The sequence below is a fragment of the Lipotes vexillifer genome, unplaced genomic scaffold, assembly GCF_000442215.2.
Source record: "Lipotes vexillifer unplaced genomic scaffold, Lipotes_vexillifer_v1.1 scaffold7, whole genome shotgun sequence".
Classification (NCBI taxonomy): Eukaryota; Metazoa; Chordata; class Mammalia; order Artiodactyla; family Lipotidae; genus Lipotes; species Lipotes vexillifer.
Window position 1 is genome coordinate 5,840,274 of NW_006792683.1, and position 14,108 is coordinate 5,854,381.

The window sequence follows — 14,108 nt, forward strand, 5'->3', positions numbered from 1 at the left end:
AATTTGTTGTTTTCTGTTGTAAATAGTGGCCACGTGATAAAATATTACCAGGAAATGATACAGTCACTACCGAAACAAGCATGTTATCTAGAAGTGTTACTTCGATAAACATCACTGTGACTGCTCCCGTATGAAAACCAGCGTCACCTGTGCTCTGTAAAAGACATGAGAACTAAGATAGTGCATTGTTGCTTTCGAGATGGAAGCAAAAAGAAATCAAGTATTTTACTCAATGTGGTAGAACAAGGACATGGCCATGGTGCTAACTCAGTCGATCCCTGACTTATTTCATATTTCAGCGCAGGTCAGGGTGTGGCGTATCTACTCAGCCAGAGAAAATCAACTTTAATTCAAGGTTAAAATAAATAATTTCCGGGTTACTTTTGGAGGCTAAGCACGTTCCAAAGACTGAAGGCCACTTAATGCTTTATTTTTTCAACTAAAATCTTACCAAATGGCACAGAAATTGCAACAAAGACAATGGGGTGGGGGGGGGCAGACCAGATATGGCAGCCATTTGTGAAGAACGTTGGACAACAAAAGGATCCTTGATTGACAAATTTGGAAAAAATTATTTAAAACTCATATTAAATGATACAAAACAGGAGCCATCAGCCGCCTCACAGGAGAACGTACTGCTGACTCAGGCGACACGGGGAAGCCTCGCGTTGAAGCCGGTTGCCTCGCTTTTCTAATCCACTCTCCGTGCTCTGGTGGAGGGGCCACTCTGTCAAGTGCAAACGTGCTACTCCTCGTCTTTCAGAAACATTTCTCGGTGGCCTGCAGGGACCTCAGGAGAGTCCAAGTGCCCCCGCATGACGTCCACGTGGCCCTTTTACCCCTGACGGTGATCGCCCTGCCTCCGACCGCACCCCCCCGCCCCCCGCCCACCCTTCAAGAAGCCTCCTCAGGCCCCGTGCTTCCCCCTGGGGCAGCGCTGAGCCTCGGCCCGCAGGTGCCTGATGACTGCGACGTCCACACTGACCGATGTGGGGCAGGACCTGCCAGGAGGCGCAAGGCGCGGTCTGGGGCCTTTCGCTCCTCCGCAGCGGCCCTGGCATCTACACGCCGCGCACCCGTCATGGCGACCGTCACGCTCGTCACTCAGCCCAGACGTTGCAAACATCTGCAGGCGCTCTGTGCTCCTCAGCAGCTTGGCGCTGGCAGGGGTCTCCTGGGACACGTCATCCCGGGGCAGCCACCCTGACTTAACCCAGGACTTAGCACGAGGGCTGACACGCGTGGACCTGAAACAAATCTCATCGGGCATCGGGACCCGAACTCTTACTGGTCTACCCGTCCACACCTGGTGAGAGGCCGGCGTCCTCTCCTGAAGGAGAACGTCCCTGGGCCCCTGACCACGTCTGCCTCCCTCAGAATGACATCTTCGCACCTGCCCCGCCACACCTGCCACAGCTGACCAGCTATCTTTACCATGTTTCTCACGTCCCGTTAGACCGTGAGGATCAGGAGAGGCAACGTTCCCCTCACCTGCGCACGCGGGGCTCCAACACGCACACCTGAGAAGGACCCTGGATCCCCCTCACTCTCCACACTAGTGGAGGTACACAGGTATGTTTTTTTTAAAGCTGAATTGTACCTTTGGCCTGTGTTTGTGTGTACAATCGAATATGCCTCCACTGGTACTGTTTTATGACAAGAACTCAACTGCACTAATTCTGGGTAATCATACAAATCTTCAAATATAGTACAAACGGCAGATCCCTGTGGCCAAACCTTTAGTCTGCAGGGAAAGACTGAGCTGAGAAGCTGAAACACCACTTCATATCAATGGCTTCTTCCTGAAGCTGAGAATCCTGTATTACTTACAGAAAACTTAGACAGCAATCAAAATAATATAAACTCTTAAGAAAAATCTGGCACTTTACCTTTGCTCTTACAAAGAATGACTTGTCCTCTGTCTCCACGAGGTGGAAGAGGAAGGTCCTGGTACAAGCCTCCTTCACGACCCTCTCCAGTTTGACGTGCAGACTGGTACACAGGTCTGCAACCATGTCATCGTAGGAGGCTGGCCGAGGGATGGAGGGACACAGCTCTCGGGGTTCGGCTTCTCCAGAAGCAGCATGTGGCTCTTTCTCCTGCAAGATGACTGGGTGGCTGTTCATCATCACCTTGTTGAATTCGGCGTATTCGTTGAGAATGAGGGAAATGTCATTCCGGGACTCTTTCAATGCACTGTTATGTTTCAGTTTGTTGAGGTGGTATGAAACAGTCGAATTTCGTTCAGAGTCTGTGAGATGATTTCTATCATGGCCACAGCTCTCCTTCCAGGAGCTGGAGGAACGGTCCACACAGCTGGGTGTCTGCCTTCTCGCCTGCTGACCCTGGTGTCTGGGGTCTGAGTGCACGACTGTCACCATGAGGGGACTCCTGATACAGGAGGAAGGAGGCAGCCCCGGGGACTCGGGCACTTTTGTCGCAGGGAAAGCCCCCATGGCGCCCTGGAGAGGGGGCTCCTTAGGAAAGACGGCGGTGGAAGGGGCGGAACACGGAGCAACTCCCGTCTTGACAATTTGTTTTAATTTATGTGCAAAACGCAGATATTCCAGATCTAAAGTGTTCTGGGTGAGGTCGTCTGCCACCTGCCAAGTGTCTGTCCAGGAGCTGAGCAAGCTGCCCTTGGCCGTGACGCCGGGGTGTCTCCACAGACTATGCAGGGTTCTCGTGGTGTCTCTCAGCTCTTTAGTGACAGTGAAGTTAGCGTAGGTCCTGGGGATCCCACGGAGATCTCGGATTTGGACGTAAGAGGGCACACACTTATCTTCCTTCTTTAATCCCACGGGCCAGCTTCTGGGAGGAATGCCCATCTCCAGCCCTGGAACCTGGCTCGAGTAGCCCCAGTCATCATAATCACTATTGTTTAGGTTCAGGAAAGAGTCAAAAGCATCTTTGGAAGTACGTTGTTTTTTCTCACTGTGACTATGTCGCAAAGTACAGGACTCTTCCGTATCTAATCTGGCGTTTCCACACTCACCAAAAGAGTCTTGATCCGAGTCTCCAGAAGGTGGTTCATAATGGATGTCAGAGTTCACACTGATAGCCACACCTCCACCTCGGGTCACAGAGCCCCACTCAGCCCTCAGCCCCTCAACAGCACTCTTGTCTTCCACCTGCTCTTCAAAGACGCCACAAACAAGAGGGGCACAAGATTTGGGAACAAAGGAAGAAGGCTCTGTTTCGATAGTTTCACCGGTTGCTGCTGTATTCTGGTAAGAATCAGCATGTAAAGAGACGGGGAGAAGCCCGCCGTTCAGCAGAGCTCTTGCTGCACACGGTGACCCATCTTGCAGCATGTGGGCCGGTTTGTGTCTGCCTTCTGAAGAGGTGATGTGCAGCTGAGAGCCGACACCTCCTAGATCTATAGCTGTTTCATGTAACTCAGCTCCAGTTTCATTATTCTTGAGCAGACTGGCCATTCTGACAATCATTTCCTGTGTTTGAAACTCCATCCCTGCATCGCTGGGTCCTGCCCTGTGGGTTAGGGTGGCCACTCCCGAGAAGAGGGTGGGCTTGGAGAGCTCCAGGTACCCGCGGGCTTGCACAGCCTCAGCTCCAGCAACTGGGTCAAGGCGCAAGGACTTAACCAGGATGTAACAGAGTTCATTTGTTTTCAAATCACCGCTCGAGACATTTTCCTTACAGCTCTTAGGGCCGGTCTGCTGTTTTAATGACACATTCACACCACTTGGTGTGGTTGTAGAAACCAACGTGTCAGCAGAAGACTTATTTTCAAGGATCTTCTGAGGGCTAAACGGAGGCTCACTGGTCTCCACGACAAGATGACTTAGGTGGGGATTTCTGTTCTCTACACTCATTGGTTGCAGTGGATTTCTTGACGTTACCAGGTTTTCTAGAGAATCTCTGCATGTGGCAACTGAGGCAGGCTGGTTTAACTCTGCATCATGGTGTGGCACCTTTTCTGAGAAAGAGTAACCCTCACCACACTCACTTGGGACAATTTCCTCAGTGACGTCATCAGGAAGGGTGAAAAATCTATCTTTCCTTCCTGGGTGATTTTTTAGTATGAGAGGCATTTCAGCAGAAAGCTGCATTTGCTGTATCTGAGTTAAGTTATCTTGTCCCACTGGATGGGTGGGACCAACAAAAGAATTGTCTTTTTCTGTTATGGCCAAATCTCCCGTTTCAACCTGGGAGGATCTGTCAGTTTCCTCACAGCGTGCATCACAGAGTTGAAAACTACTTGCAGGTACAGCCCAAGCCGGTTGTGCTTCCTCACCTGGTACCTGGCAGTCAGGGCTAGAAGCTGGTGCCAGTTCTCCAATGAAAGAACTGAAGGAGAAGTCTGAGCCAACACGAACGTCCTCCGCAACCTCAAGGGCACAGGTTTCTTTTGAAAGTATGAAAGCCACTGTCTGTAAGTTAGCACCTTTTCTCTCACTTTCTCGTGGTTTCACTGACGTGTGATCAGCAGAGTTCACATCAGGCACCTCTTCAGGCTCAATGATTTCTTCCGCTGTCTCCTGAAACTCTAAGCAGGGTAACGGGGCCTCCTGCTGCTGCTCCATTTCACCAGCGGATGCTTCTTCCCAGGGACTCGTGGGCGGTGATAGGGTTTGAGTGAGGTCAAGGTCAGAATCCTCCTCTGATAACTCGAGGCTGACTTCCTCTCTATTCACAGATAGGCTGGTTTGTTTGGTAAATGCAGAATTAAATGTTTCAAAGCTCATATTTTCACTGTTTAGACCACTCTTGTCATTCTTTAGTTCTGAAGAGCCATCCGAAGCACTCCTCAGTGATGGGATGCAGTCAAGTGAATCCTTTTCTTCCAAGGCGTCAGAGGCTGATGATGAGACGACTTCTTCAAGCTGGGACGACCCTACAGTCTCTTCCGAAGAGACGCTAAAGAGACTCTGAGTCGACAGAAAACATTCTCGAGAGAGCTTCGTTTCTTCTCTGGGTAACAAATAGCTAGAATTTTTAACTAGTGATAATGCCTCTGTTACAAGGGAATGATCAGATGGCGATGGTGAGCCTGCAACAGCCTGTCCTTTCTGTAATGAACACATTTCTTTAGCAAGTGTCTCTCTACTCACTGAGGAGGCACAAAGGTACTTAGCGCCTTGTTGTCCTGACATTGCCAGAGAGGGAACGTCCGTAAGACCCTGTGTCTGTGCCTTTTCAAATGCGGACACAGGATGTCGAAGGCTTGTAGCAGGTGATACTTGTTTAACCAACTCCACATTAAAGGCTGTAGGTTTATCAGCTCTATTTACAACTTCTGTCTGTATTGGTGCATAGGCATTTTCTTCAAAAGTGAATGTAACTGGTTCCAGATTAATCACTACATACCCCGTATCATCCTCCCCTTCCAACGATGACTGACATTCTTTGGTTATGGAGCTGCTATGCTGAATAAGGCCCTGCAAAGCACCTGTTTTTGTTTGCATTTTTGCATGAAAAACATCAACTTTGCTTTCAAGGGTGCTGTACACAGACTTTTGACAAATCACTGACGGATTGCTGATCCCATCGTAGGTCCTGGAGAATGTGGACTGTGTGACAGTTTCATTATAAGAAGTCACCTGTGTGCTATCAAGTGGCTGAAAAGTTGTATCTTCAGCAGTAATAGAAGATCCTTTAGTTTGGGTGCTTCCAATGCTAGAAAGCGCCAGATTACAGGTCTCTAGTTAATCTGATGACTCTTGTCCGGCTTTCCCCCCAATTATCTGAAATGATAAAAGCAAAAGAAATAATTAATTTAAAAAATCAAGACCCAAATAGATCTTTTATTCAAGCATTTACATATGTGAAGAACAGAATAGACAAAGATCAATTTTAGTTTGCTCTGTTCTTTTCAATCTTCATAGGGTAGAGATCAAGCAAATCCCTCTCTTCTTAGATAGGCTTAAAATACCCCCCAAATAGGAATTTCTTTTATCTAAATACACACACACACACGAGAACTCCAGAACTTTCTTAGTTGCACAGCCTTTGTGTTTTTTTTTTTTTTTAATGGACTTTTGGGAAGAAAAGTGGCTAGACCACTGGCAATTTAAAGACTTGAAAATTAAGCCTGTTTGCTAAATAGCATCACTTAATTCAGAAATGCAGCAGTAGAGGAAAAAGTGCTCAATTAATTTAAATTACTTTTAGTAAGATTAAAAGATAATCTTAAAGCAAAGAATAACTTATTTTAACCACTAGCTTTCAATTAGACTATAAATGCACTGTCATCTGGAATGTTCCCATAGAAACACTAATTATTATCTCTTGTACTCAGAATACACTGATAAGCAGCTTTCCTAAGGTATCAATCTCTATCCTGTTAAATAAAGGTCCCTTACCCCTTAGCTGTCTTCTTAGCTTATAACTGGACATAATCTCTCTCTCATTTTAATACCTCCCTATTCAACAAAGCAGTAGAAAACACAGTGCAGCTTGCATTAATAAACTAAACTAAAAGGACTGATTTAAAGAGTACCAGAAAGGATTTAGGATAAACAGTAACAGAAATACCTCCGGACAATTTTGATAACCTCATGAAAAGGCTGTTTCTTTTCTTTTTTTTTGTTAAAGGCTGAAGAATGGTCTTGTTCAGAATATGGTAAAGTGGATTGATTATACAGTTGACCTACACCTGTAGTTCTGGAACACTACGGTTACAGATTCCCTGCCATATTTTGAAGCAATCGTGTTGTAAGTCAGGACCTGTGTTTCAAATCTCTTGTTAAAAACATTTCTGCCTTAGTCAAAGAAAGACACTGACCTGAGTAACTGGCAGGGGGGAGCTGAGACTTGGTTTTAAGAGGACACGACTGGCCAGATACAAAGCATAGAAAACTCTTGATGGTACCCTCATTCTGAGAACACTTCTATGACCCACCGATCATACTATGGCTGATAATGTTGGGCCACAGTCGTGAATCTCACCATGGCTTTGCTCTTAGTGAAATGGAAACTTTGATAATCCTAGTTTGCCCTAGAATAGGGAGTGGTACAGGACGTGTGTGCACCTTTAAAGTCTGGGTACAGTATTCAAGATGACGGAAACATATTTCTAAGAATATGCTATAGAAAGTGTTAGGAATCATTAATTTTAACATTCTACTTTCTACTTAATACTCTTTCATGTTTGCAAAAAAATCATTCCTACTTGGACATTACTAAAGTAACAGTTAATATATATTACCACAACCAAAAATACTTTATAAGAAAATAGTGTGTGTATAAATATAAATATAATAATTGAAATCTGCCTGACTAAACATAAATACTTATTCTAAGGTAGTGATTTTATATATCTCTTTGAAAATAAGATGAAATTTTTGAACCCCATCCTCAGAAAAAAAACGCATACACACCTAACATATATTTTATGTGTACACATATAAACACACACACATGTGCATATATATACATAAATACATCCACAGAATTAGACATTGAGAAACATCTAGAGTGTCCAGATCTGAGTCTTGGACGGACAATTTACTATGTGCCTCCAGGCCATTCTGTACTTCTCCTTCCTCAGTCTTCTCACCTATAAGATGGGTGACACAGTCCTTACCTCACCCGGCCGTGTGAGAATTAACTGAGTTAATGCGAGTGAAGGGCTCAGACCAGTCTCTGGCCCACAGCGTTCCACCAGTCTTCATTCTGATGAAGATGAGCATCTGTAGACACTCACAGACCCTCTGAGGCTCACCCCTGGACCTGCTAATCCCCACGGAAGCCCAGGTACAGAAACTCAATGTTAACACAGGCACTGAAGGTGCCCAAACCCATATAAAATTATTCTGTAATAAATCTGCTCTGAAAGCTTAAAAAGGCAGGTATTTTGTCAATCCATTTACTTAGAATCTTGATACAACTTTTTAATTTGCTCCAATTAAAATTCGATTATTGGGCTTTCCTGATGGCGCAGGGCTTGAGAGTCCGCCTGCCGATGCAGGGGACACCGGTTCGTGCCCCGGTCCGGGAAGATCCCACATGCTGCGGAGCGGCTGGGCCCGTGAGCCGTGGCCGCTGAACCTGCGCCTCTGGAGTCTGTGCTCCGCAACGGAAGAGGCCACAACAGTGAGAGGCCCGCGTACCGAAAAACAACAACAACAACAACAAAAAATCGATTATCTATCCTATCAGTTGAGAACAGTGAAATGAAACAAAGTGTATTTTCCATATTTACAAACAGTTATCTGCAGACCTATGAGAGGTCTGGCATTTTATTTACTGTCTCAGGATTTTTTTTTTTTTTTTTATTGGTGCTACGCGGGCCTGTCACTGTTGTGGCCTCTCCCGTTGCGGAGCACAGGCTCCGGACGCGCAGGCTCAGCGGCCATGGCCCACGGGCCCAGCCGCTCCGCGGCATGGGGGAATCTTCCCGGACCGGGGCATGAACCCGTGTCCCCTGCATCGGCAGGCTGTCTCTCAACCACTGAGCCACCAAGGAAGCCCTCAGGATTTGATTTTTTAAATATATTCAATTTTAGTTTAAGGTTTATCAAAGATTTTTTATATTTATTATTACTGCATTTGATCCATAAACACTATTATAGGTAAACAGAATAAGTATTATTCACCTCTTTTAAAAGATAATAAGCTCAGAGAACAAGTCATTTGCCCCAAATCATACAACTAAAAAATTACATAATTATGGTTGGCTCCCAGATCATCTGAGGCCTACGATTTTTTTTCCTACTTTTGTTTCTTTAATCAGGATGGTAGATAAGCTCCACCTGCAGACAACCCAGACTTTGTAAACTGTTTCTGGCATTCTAATCCTTTATATAGCTAGAGAATCCACTTTCCTAAAAGAAACCAATGCCTTCTTATGAATGTGATTTTACGTAAAAAAAAAATTTCTTCAAAAATAATACCAGCATTTACAATATTCAGCTTTACCTACCTCATTATTACAAGAATAGATGAAATTCTGGCTTTCTGGGGTCTCTGGATGACCTGCTGTTGCAAACATTTCTTTCTGTTCATTCTGCACCCAAAGCTCCAAGCCTCTCACAGGCGGTGGTTTCATGAAAGGAAGCAGTGGGTCAGTGTCTGGGAAGGACAGTTCGGCAGTAGGACCTCTGGGAGCCTCGTTAGTCTCCAACAGAGGGTGTACGGAGCACCTTTCCACACCGGGGGACTCCTCAATTTCACTGAATTCAAACGATTCTAACGTGCTATTTATGCACACGTATTTTGCTGGGTTGCTGTGTTCTACTACTTTTCGGGATGATTGTATGACTTTGTTTTGATTGCTGTAAAACAGAGCTACCCACATATGAAGTAAAAGCTTCACTTCTTCCATGTTATCTGGTAAATCAGTATTCCAAGGCCTGAGATTTTAAAGAAAGAGGAAACCAAAATCATTGAAAATGACTATTTTACTTGATTATCTTATCATAAGTAAGTGCCTTAATTATTAACCTTAGTTTTTGTGTTCATTTTTATTTTAAAAATTACATGAACATGAAACAATGAGGAAAATAAAAATGAAGTTGATTTAACAAATAATTACAGTGAATCTAATTCACTCTTTTAACAGAGACAGAGAAGGGAACTGAAAATCAGAGCTTTAAGTGGCTTCTTTCAAATCACAAAATCTGTGAGTGGTAGGACCACGATCAGAATATAGGCCTTCACGCTCCTAGCCTAGGATTTTTCTCTTATTCAGTGCAAGCCCTCCTGGGACACGATAGACACATTATGTGAATAATGGTTTCAGCAACTTCCCAAATCCTCATCTCCTTGCTTCTGTTAAGTCTGGCCAACTCATTTCTTTTCTATTTTTATATGCCTCTTCTAATAGTTGGGAAGTTTGAAGATTAAAGGAGTTGGGCAATTCAGCAAAACTATACTATTTTCAGAGTACAGCTCTGGAGACGCTCCTGAAACCGGAAGGGGAGACACAAAACATTTCTGGCCATCTGCCAGGCCAAAGGACAGCAGAGCTGAGTGGAACAAGTCAGAGGGGCTACAGAACTAGGCTTCAGTGAAACAGGGTTAAGGCTAAGGAAGTGACCCTCACGAGCAGGTGGGGACGAAAGCGTGAGCTCGTGCCTGGAGCAAGGAAAGAAGTCTCACGGAATTCAGTCCCTCACACGTGCAGTATCCCCCTACCAGGAGCTCAGTGTTGTTTCACAGGCTAACGCTTCCTGCTAATAGCGATACTTACCATTTATTAGTATGTGCCCATCACCATGCAAACCCTAATGTACATAACTCCCTCATAACTCTCTAACTTTAGTGGCTATTACTAAACGCATGCTTAAAAGTGTTGCTCGCATACTGTCACCCTTCCTTGGAATCACCTGGACACTGGTTAGAAATGTAGACTCTCAGGCGCCATCCCAAATGGACTGAGTCAGACACTGCAGTTCAATGAGACCCCAGATGAGTCTCAGTGAAGAGTGAGCAGCGCTGTCGCGACGCACACACGCTGGCACTCAGGAGAGCCCAGGCTCAACACCGAGGTCAGTCTACCCTCCAAAGCCCGTGCTTTCAGCTCTCTGTTCTTTTGCGTTGACCCCTTAAGGAAGATTTATAGAACGACCCCGTGAAACCTGCTCACTCGTAGCAATCTGACCAACTTGACAAGCTAGAAGTAATTCTTTAAATGTTTCTTCTGGAATTCAGTCTGTAGAGCATTATCTCTTTACCTCACTATTTTACACTAACATCTCATTTACATATTATCATTCAAAGACCAGAAAGACTTATGAAGGAGCATCTCAAGATGGAAAGCCATGCAGAAGACTAAGGTTTTCTTAATTGTCAGCGATTAACTGCTTGGTATTATTCCCAAGTTACTGGATTTTACACACTTCCTTCTCCCTCCCCAGAGTTTAGCACAAGTATCCCTTCTCGCTACATTTATCTCAACAAAAAAGTGCATCCATTTTTATCTGGTGTCACTCCTACTCACCCGTGTAGTGCTCTGATTACAGTCTTCTCCAGGGGATTGTTGGTATACTTGCTGTCTAAGCTGAACACATAATCTGCTTCCCATTTGAAAGTGACCTTAAAGGAGCCGTCACAGCTGAATATGGTACGAGAGCGGCAGAAGTCCTGCAGGCTGGAGGGCAGCACCCTGCTCCTGCGCCTGAGCGCTGGGGCCTCGGAAAGCTTCTGCAGTGGGGAGGTGACCTGCTGATGCCGAAACGGCATCACTTTCCCCACTGGGGTTCCCGCTTCAGGGCCTTTTGTGCCACTCTTGGCAAACGCAGGGCTCGGGGCCCCTCTCTGCTGTAGATGCTTCTTTGAATATTCTGCAAGGAGCAGGGCATAGGAATGCTCCACAGCAACAAAAGAGCTTTGGCTTGCGTCAGAACTTTCTAGGGTTTCCTCGGGCAGTGCCGACTGGGCTTCTGCAGGGGCCTGAATGCCAGCAACCAAGCTCTCTTCCTCCTGGCTGACCGTGGGGTCTGATGTCAGATTACTCTTATCAGAGGAGGGCTTCAATAACGGTCCACCTTTTTGACTTTTAACTCCTCTATGATATTCATGGTCCGATGTACCGCGCAAAGAATGTTCTTTAGAAAGGAAAACATCGTTTTGTGGCAATTCAGAGGAGCAGGGAAAGTTTCTGGGTTCAGAAGGTGGTGTGGTAGAGGTAGCAGCGCTTAATGCAAGATCAGCTAACATATTTAGGGCCTGGGAGTCACAGTTGACAATGGAGTTTTCAGGTGGGTCTTTTGGAGCCACTGTGATATTTTCCGGTTGAGCTGTACTTATGCTAATAACATCTTCTTGACCATCTGAAATTTCTGCTTGAAGCTGTGAGGAAGTTTCTCCTTTGCCTTCAGCATAAAAGAAAAAAAGACAAATAACACTTGATTTCCATACAATTAATTCTTTGTCATATTACTATGGTTCAGTGAAAATCAACAGTTAAGTCAACATATTCAAGAAAAACCTCTTGATATGTTGAATAAATTATATATTAAATTTTTATTACCAGAGTGAGGTCTTGTCCAACTTTCTGATGTATTATAATGTATTTACCAGAGGAACAAGTCTTAAGGAATGTGCATATTAATTTATAAAGAAATCACCCTTCAAAACTGCATGTACTCGGGCTTCCCTGGTGGTGCAGGGATTGAGGGTCCGCCTGCCGATGTCGGGGACATGGGTTCATGCCCCGGTTTGGGAAGATCCCACATGCCGCAGAGCAGCTGGGTCCGTGAGCTATGGCCCCTGAGCCAGCGTGTCCTGAGCCTGTGCTCCGCAATGGGAAAGGCCACAACAGTGAGAGGCTCCCGCACCGCAAAAAAAAAAAAAAAAAACTGCATGTACTGATCAACACACAAGGCATACTGCTCAGCTAAAGAAATATACAAAGAGAAAAAAACAAAAGCAAGAAAAGAAATCAAGACTCCTGCCCTCAGAGAGCTTACAACCTAGTGGGAATCTAAGAATTTCTAAGTTTATAGTGTATATTATAGGAGGTTAATGTACTTTCTTAGAAATCATTTCCCTTGGCAAGTTATTAGAGAAATCACCTAAGTTCAAAATAGAGATGATTTTTAACCATATTGATGTTCAATTATAATACATTACGATACGAATAAAAAATAAGAATATTCAGAATCGCCAATTAATTTCAAGTTTTAAAACTTCAGTTTCTGCATTAAAAACATTCCCTCTCTATTCTATCTGCAAAAAAGCAAATCTCCTCATCTACTGATAATTCTCCTTACAGCAGGTACTCAAATCTACCCACTGGTGTTCAGTCAGAAAACTAACATTCTCAGGTGGTTTACTTGCCTTCGCAGGACTTTGATTCAGCCTTTTAAAATGTGGTTATCATGAAGGACAAAGTTCTCAACAATACTGGGCAGTGAGTCCCTGTAGCAGGTGGCTGGATGGACAGAAAAGCCAACTGTGCTCCGCTTTATAATTAGCAGTAGCAGGTCTGAAATAAATTACTGACCTGTCTGCAAAGCCCAATGACAGTACATTTACAGAGAAAACTCTGGCCTATGAGGTCATCAAACAGAATGACAAGAGTGTGTGTATGGTGAGGAGGGTAAAATTATCAACCACTGCCCAGTTTTTATTTAAAATAGCAAAGCCCAACGGGGTGACGTATGAGAAAGTGGCCCAAAGAGGGCTGTCTCGTGAACCCCCCGGGTGTACTGGAAACACATTCATTTTAGGATCTGATGTGTTTACTGACACTAAGTTCATTCTATCCTTAAATACTATGGTTCTTACACTGAGTATCACTATGAGGAAGGTCGAATATAGAGAACACTGTATTGAGTCAAGAAAAAGGGTTCATTTTAATAAATATGTGTCATTTCAGGTAAATCATTTAATAACTGACTTGTTAGAGGTTTTCAATTAATTAAAAATACAATACTGATAATCTATCTCTTTTAAGAAATATAGATAAAATGATGCTAAATAGGGCTTCGCTGGTGGCACGGTAGTCGGGAGTCTGCCTGCCGATGCTAGGGGACGCGGGTTCGTGCCCCGCTCCAGGGGGATGCCGCGTGCCATGGAGCGGCTGGGCCCGTGGGCCGTGGCTGCTGGGCCTGCGCGTCCGGAACCTGTGCTCTGCAGCGGGAGAGGCCGCGGCAGTGAGAGGCCCGCGTACACACACACACACACACACACACAAATGATGCCAAATAAATTATAAAAAATTAAAGAGTTCAGTAAATTAAAACTATATTGAAAACTTTAAAAAGGACAGAAAACCATTAGTTTCAGTAACAAAATGACTGAGCCTTCTTAAACTCTGATATTTCAAGTAAAAGAAATGAAGTGGATCAGCATGGGTGATTAAGAAATAAAAGAAAAATCAACACATTATTTAAAAGGTGGTAATCTTAAAATTTTAACTTGGAATGTGGCTGCACAATATATACAGACACTTGCAATACAAATCGGCCTATTTCTGAATACCCATTCTGGAAACTTTTCATTTCCTGGGCTCACTTTTCTGCCAATGCCCAGTTGCATACCTCCTCCCACTAATCGATTAGCCTACAAGTATATAGAAGCCAATTCAGCACAAGGAATTCTAATGACAAGGCTGGGAATACAATGCATTATGTATGTATCTATACTCATCCTGTTTCCAAACTAATTGGAAAGACAGGACCAAGACACACCAGATG

General features: G+C 44.6%; 1 protein-coding gene across 1 annotated transcript in view; it reads right to left on the reverse strand.

The window, feature by feature from the left end:
• TASOR2 (transcription activation suppressor family member 2) overlaps positions 1 to 14,108 on the reverse strand; it is a 53,512-nt gene that overhangs the window by 7,497 nt on the left and 31,907 nt on the right. The window contains 3 exon segments of the mRNA XM_007465841.1: positions 1,890 to 5,708; positions 8,888 to 9,317; positions 10,907 to 11,780. Coding sequence (XP_007465903.1) covers positions 1,890 to 5,708; positions 8,888 to 9,317; positions 10,907 to 11,780 — 5,123 coding nt within the window.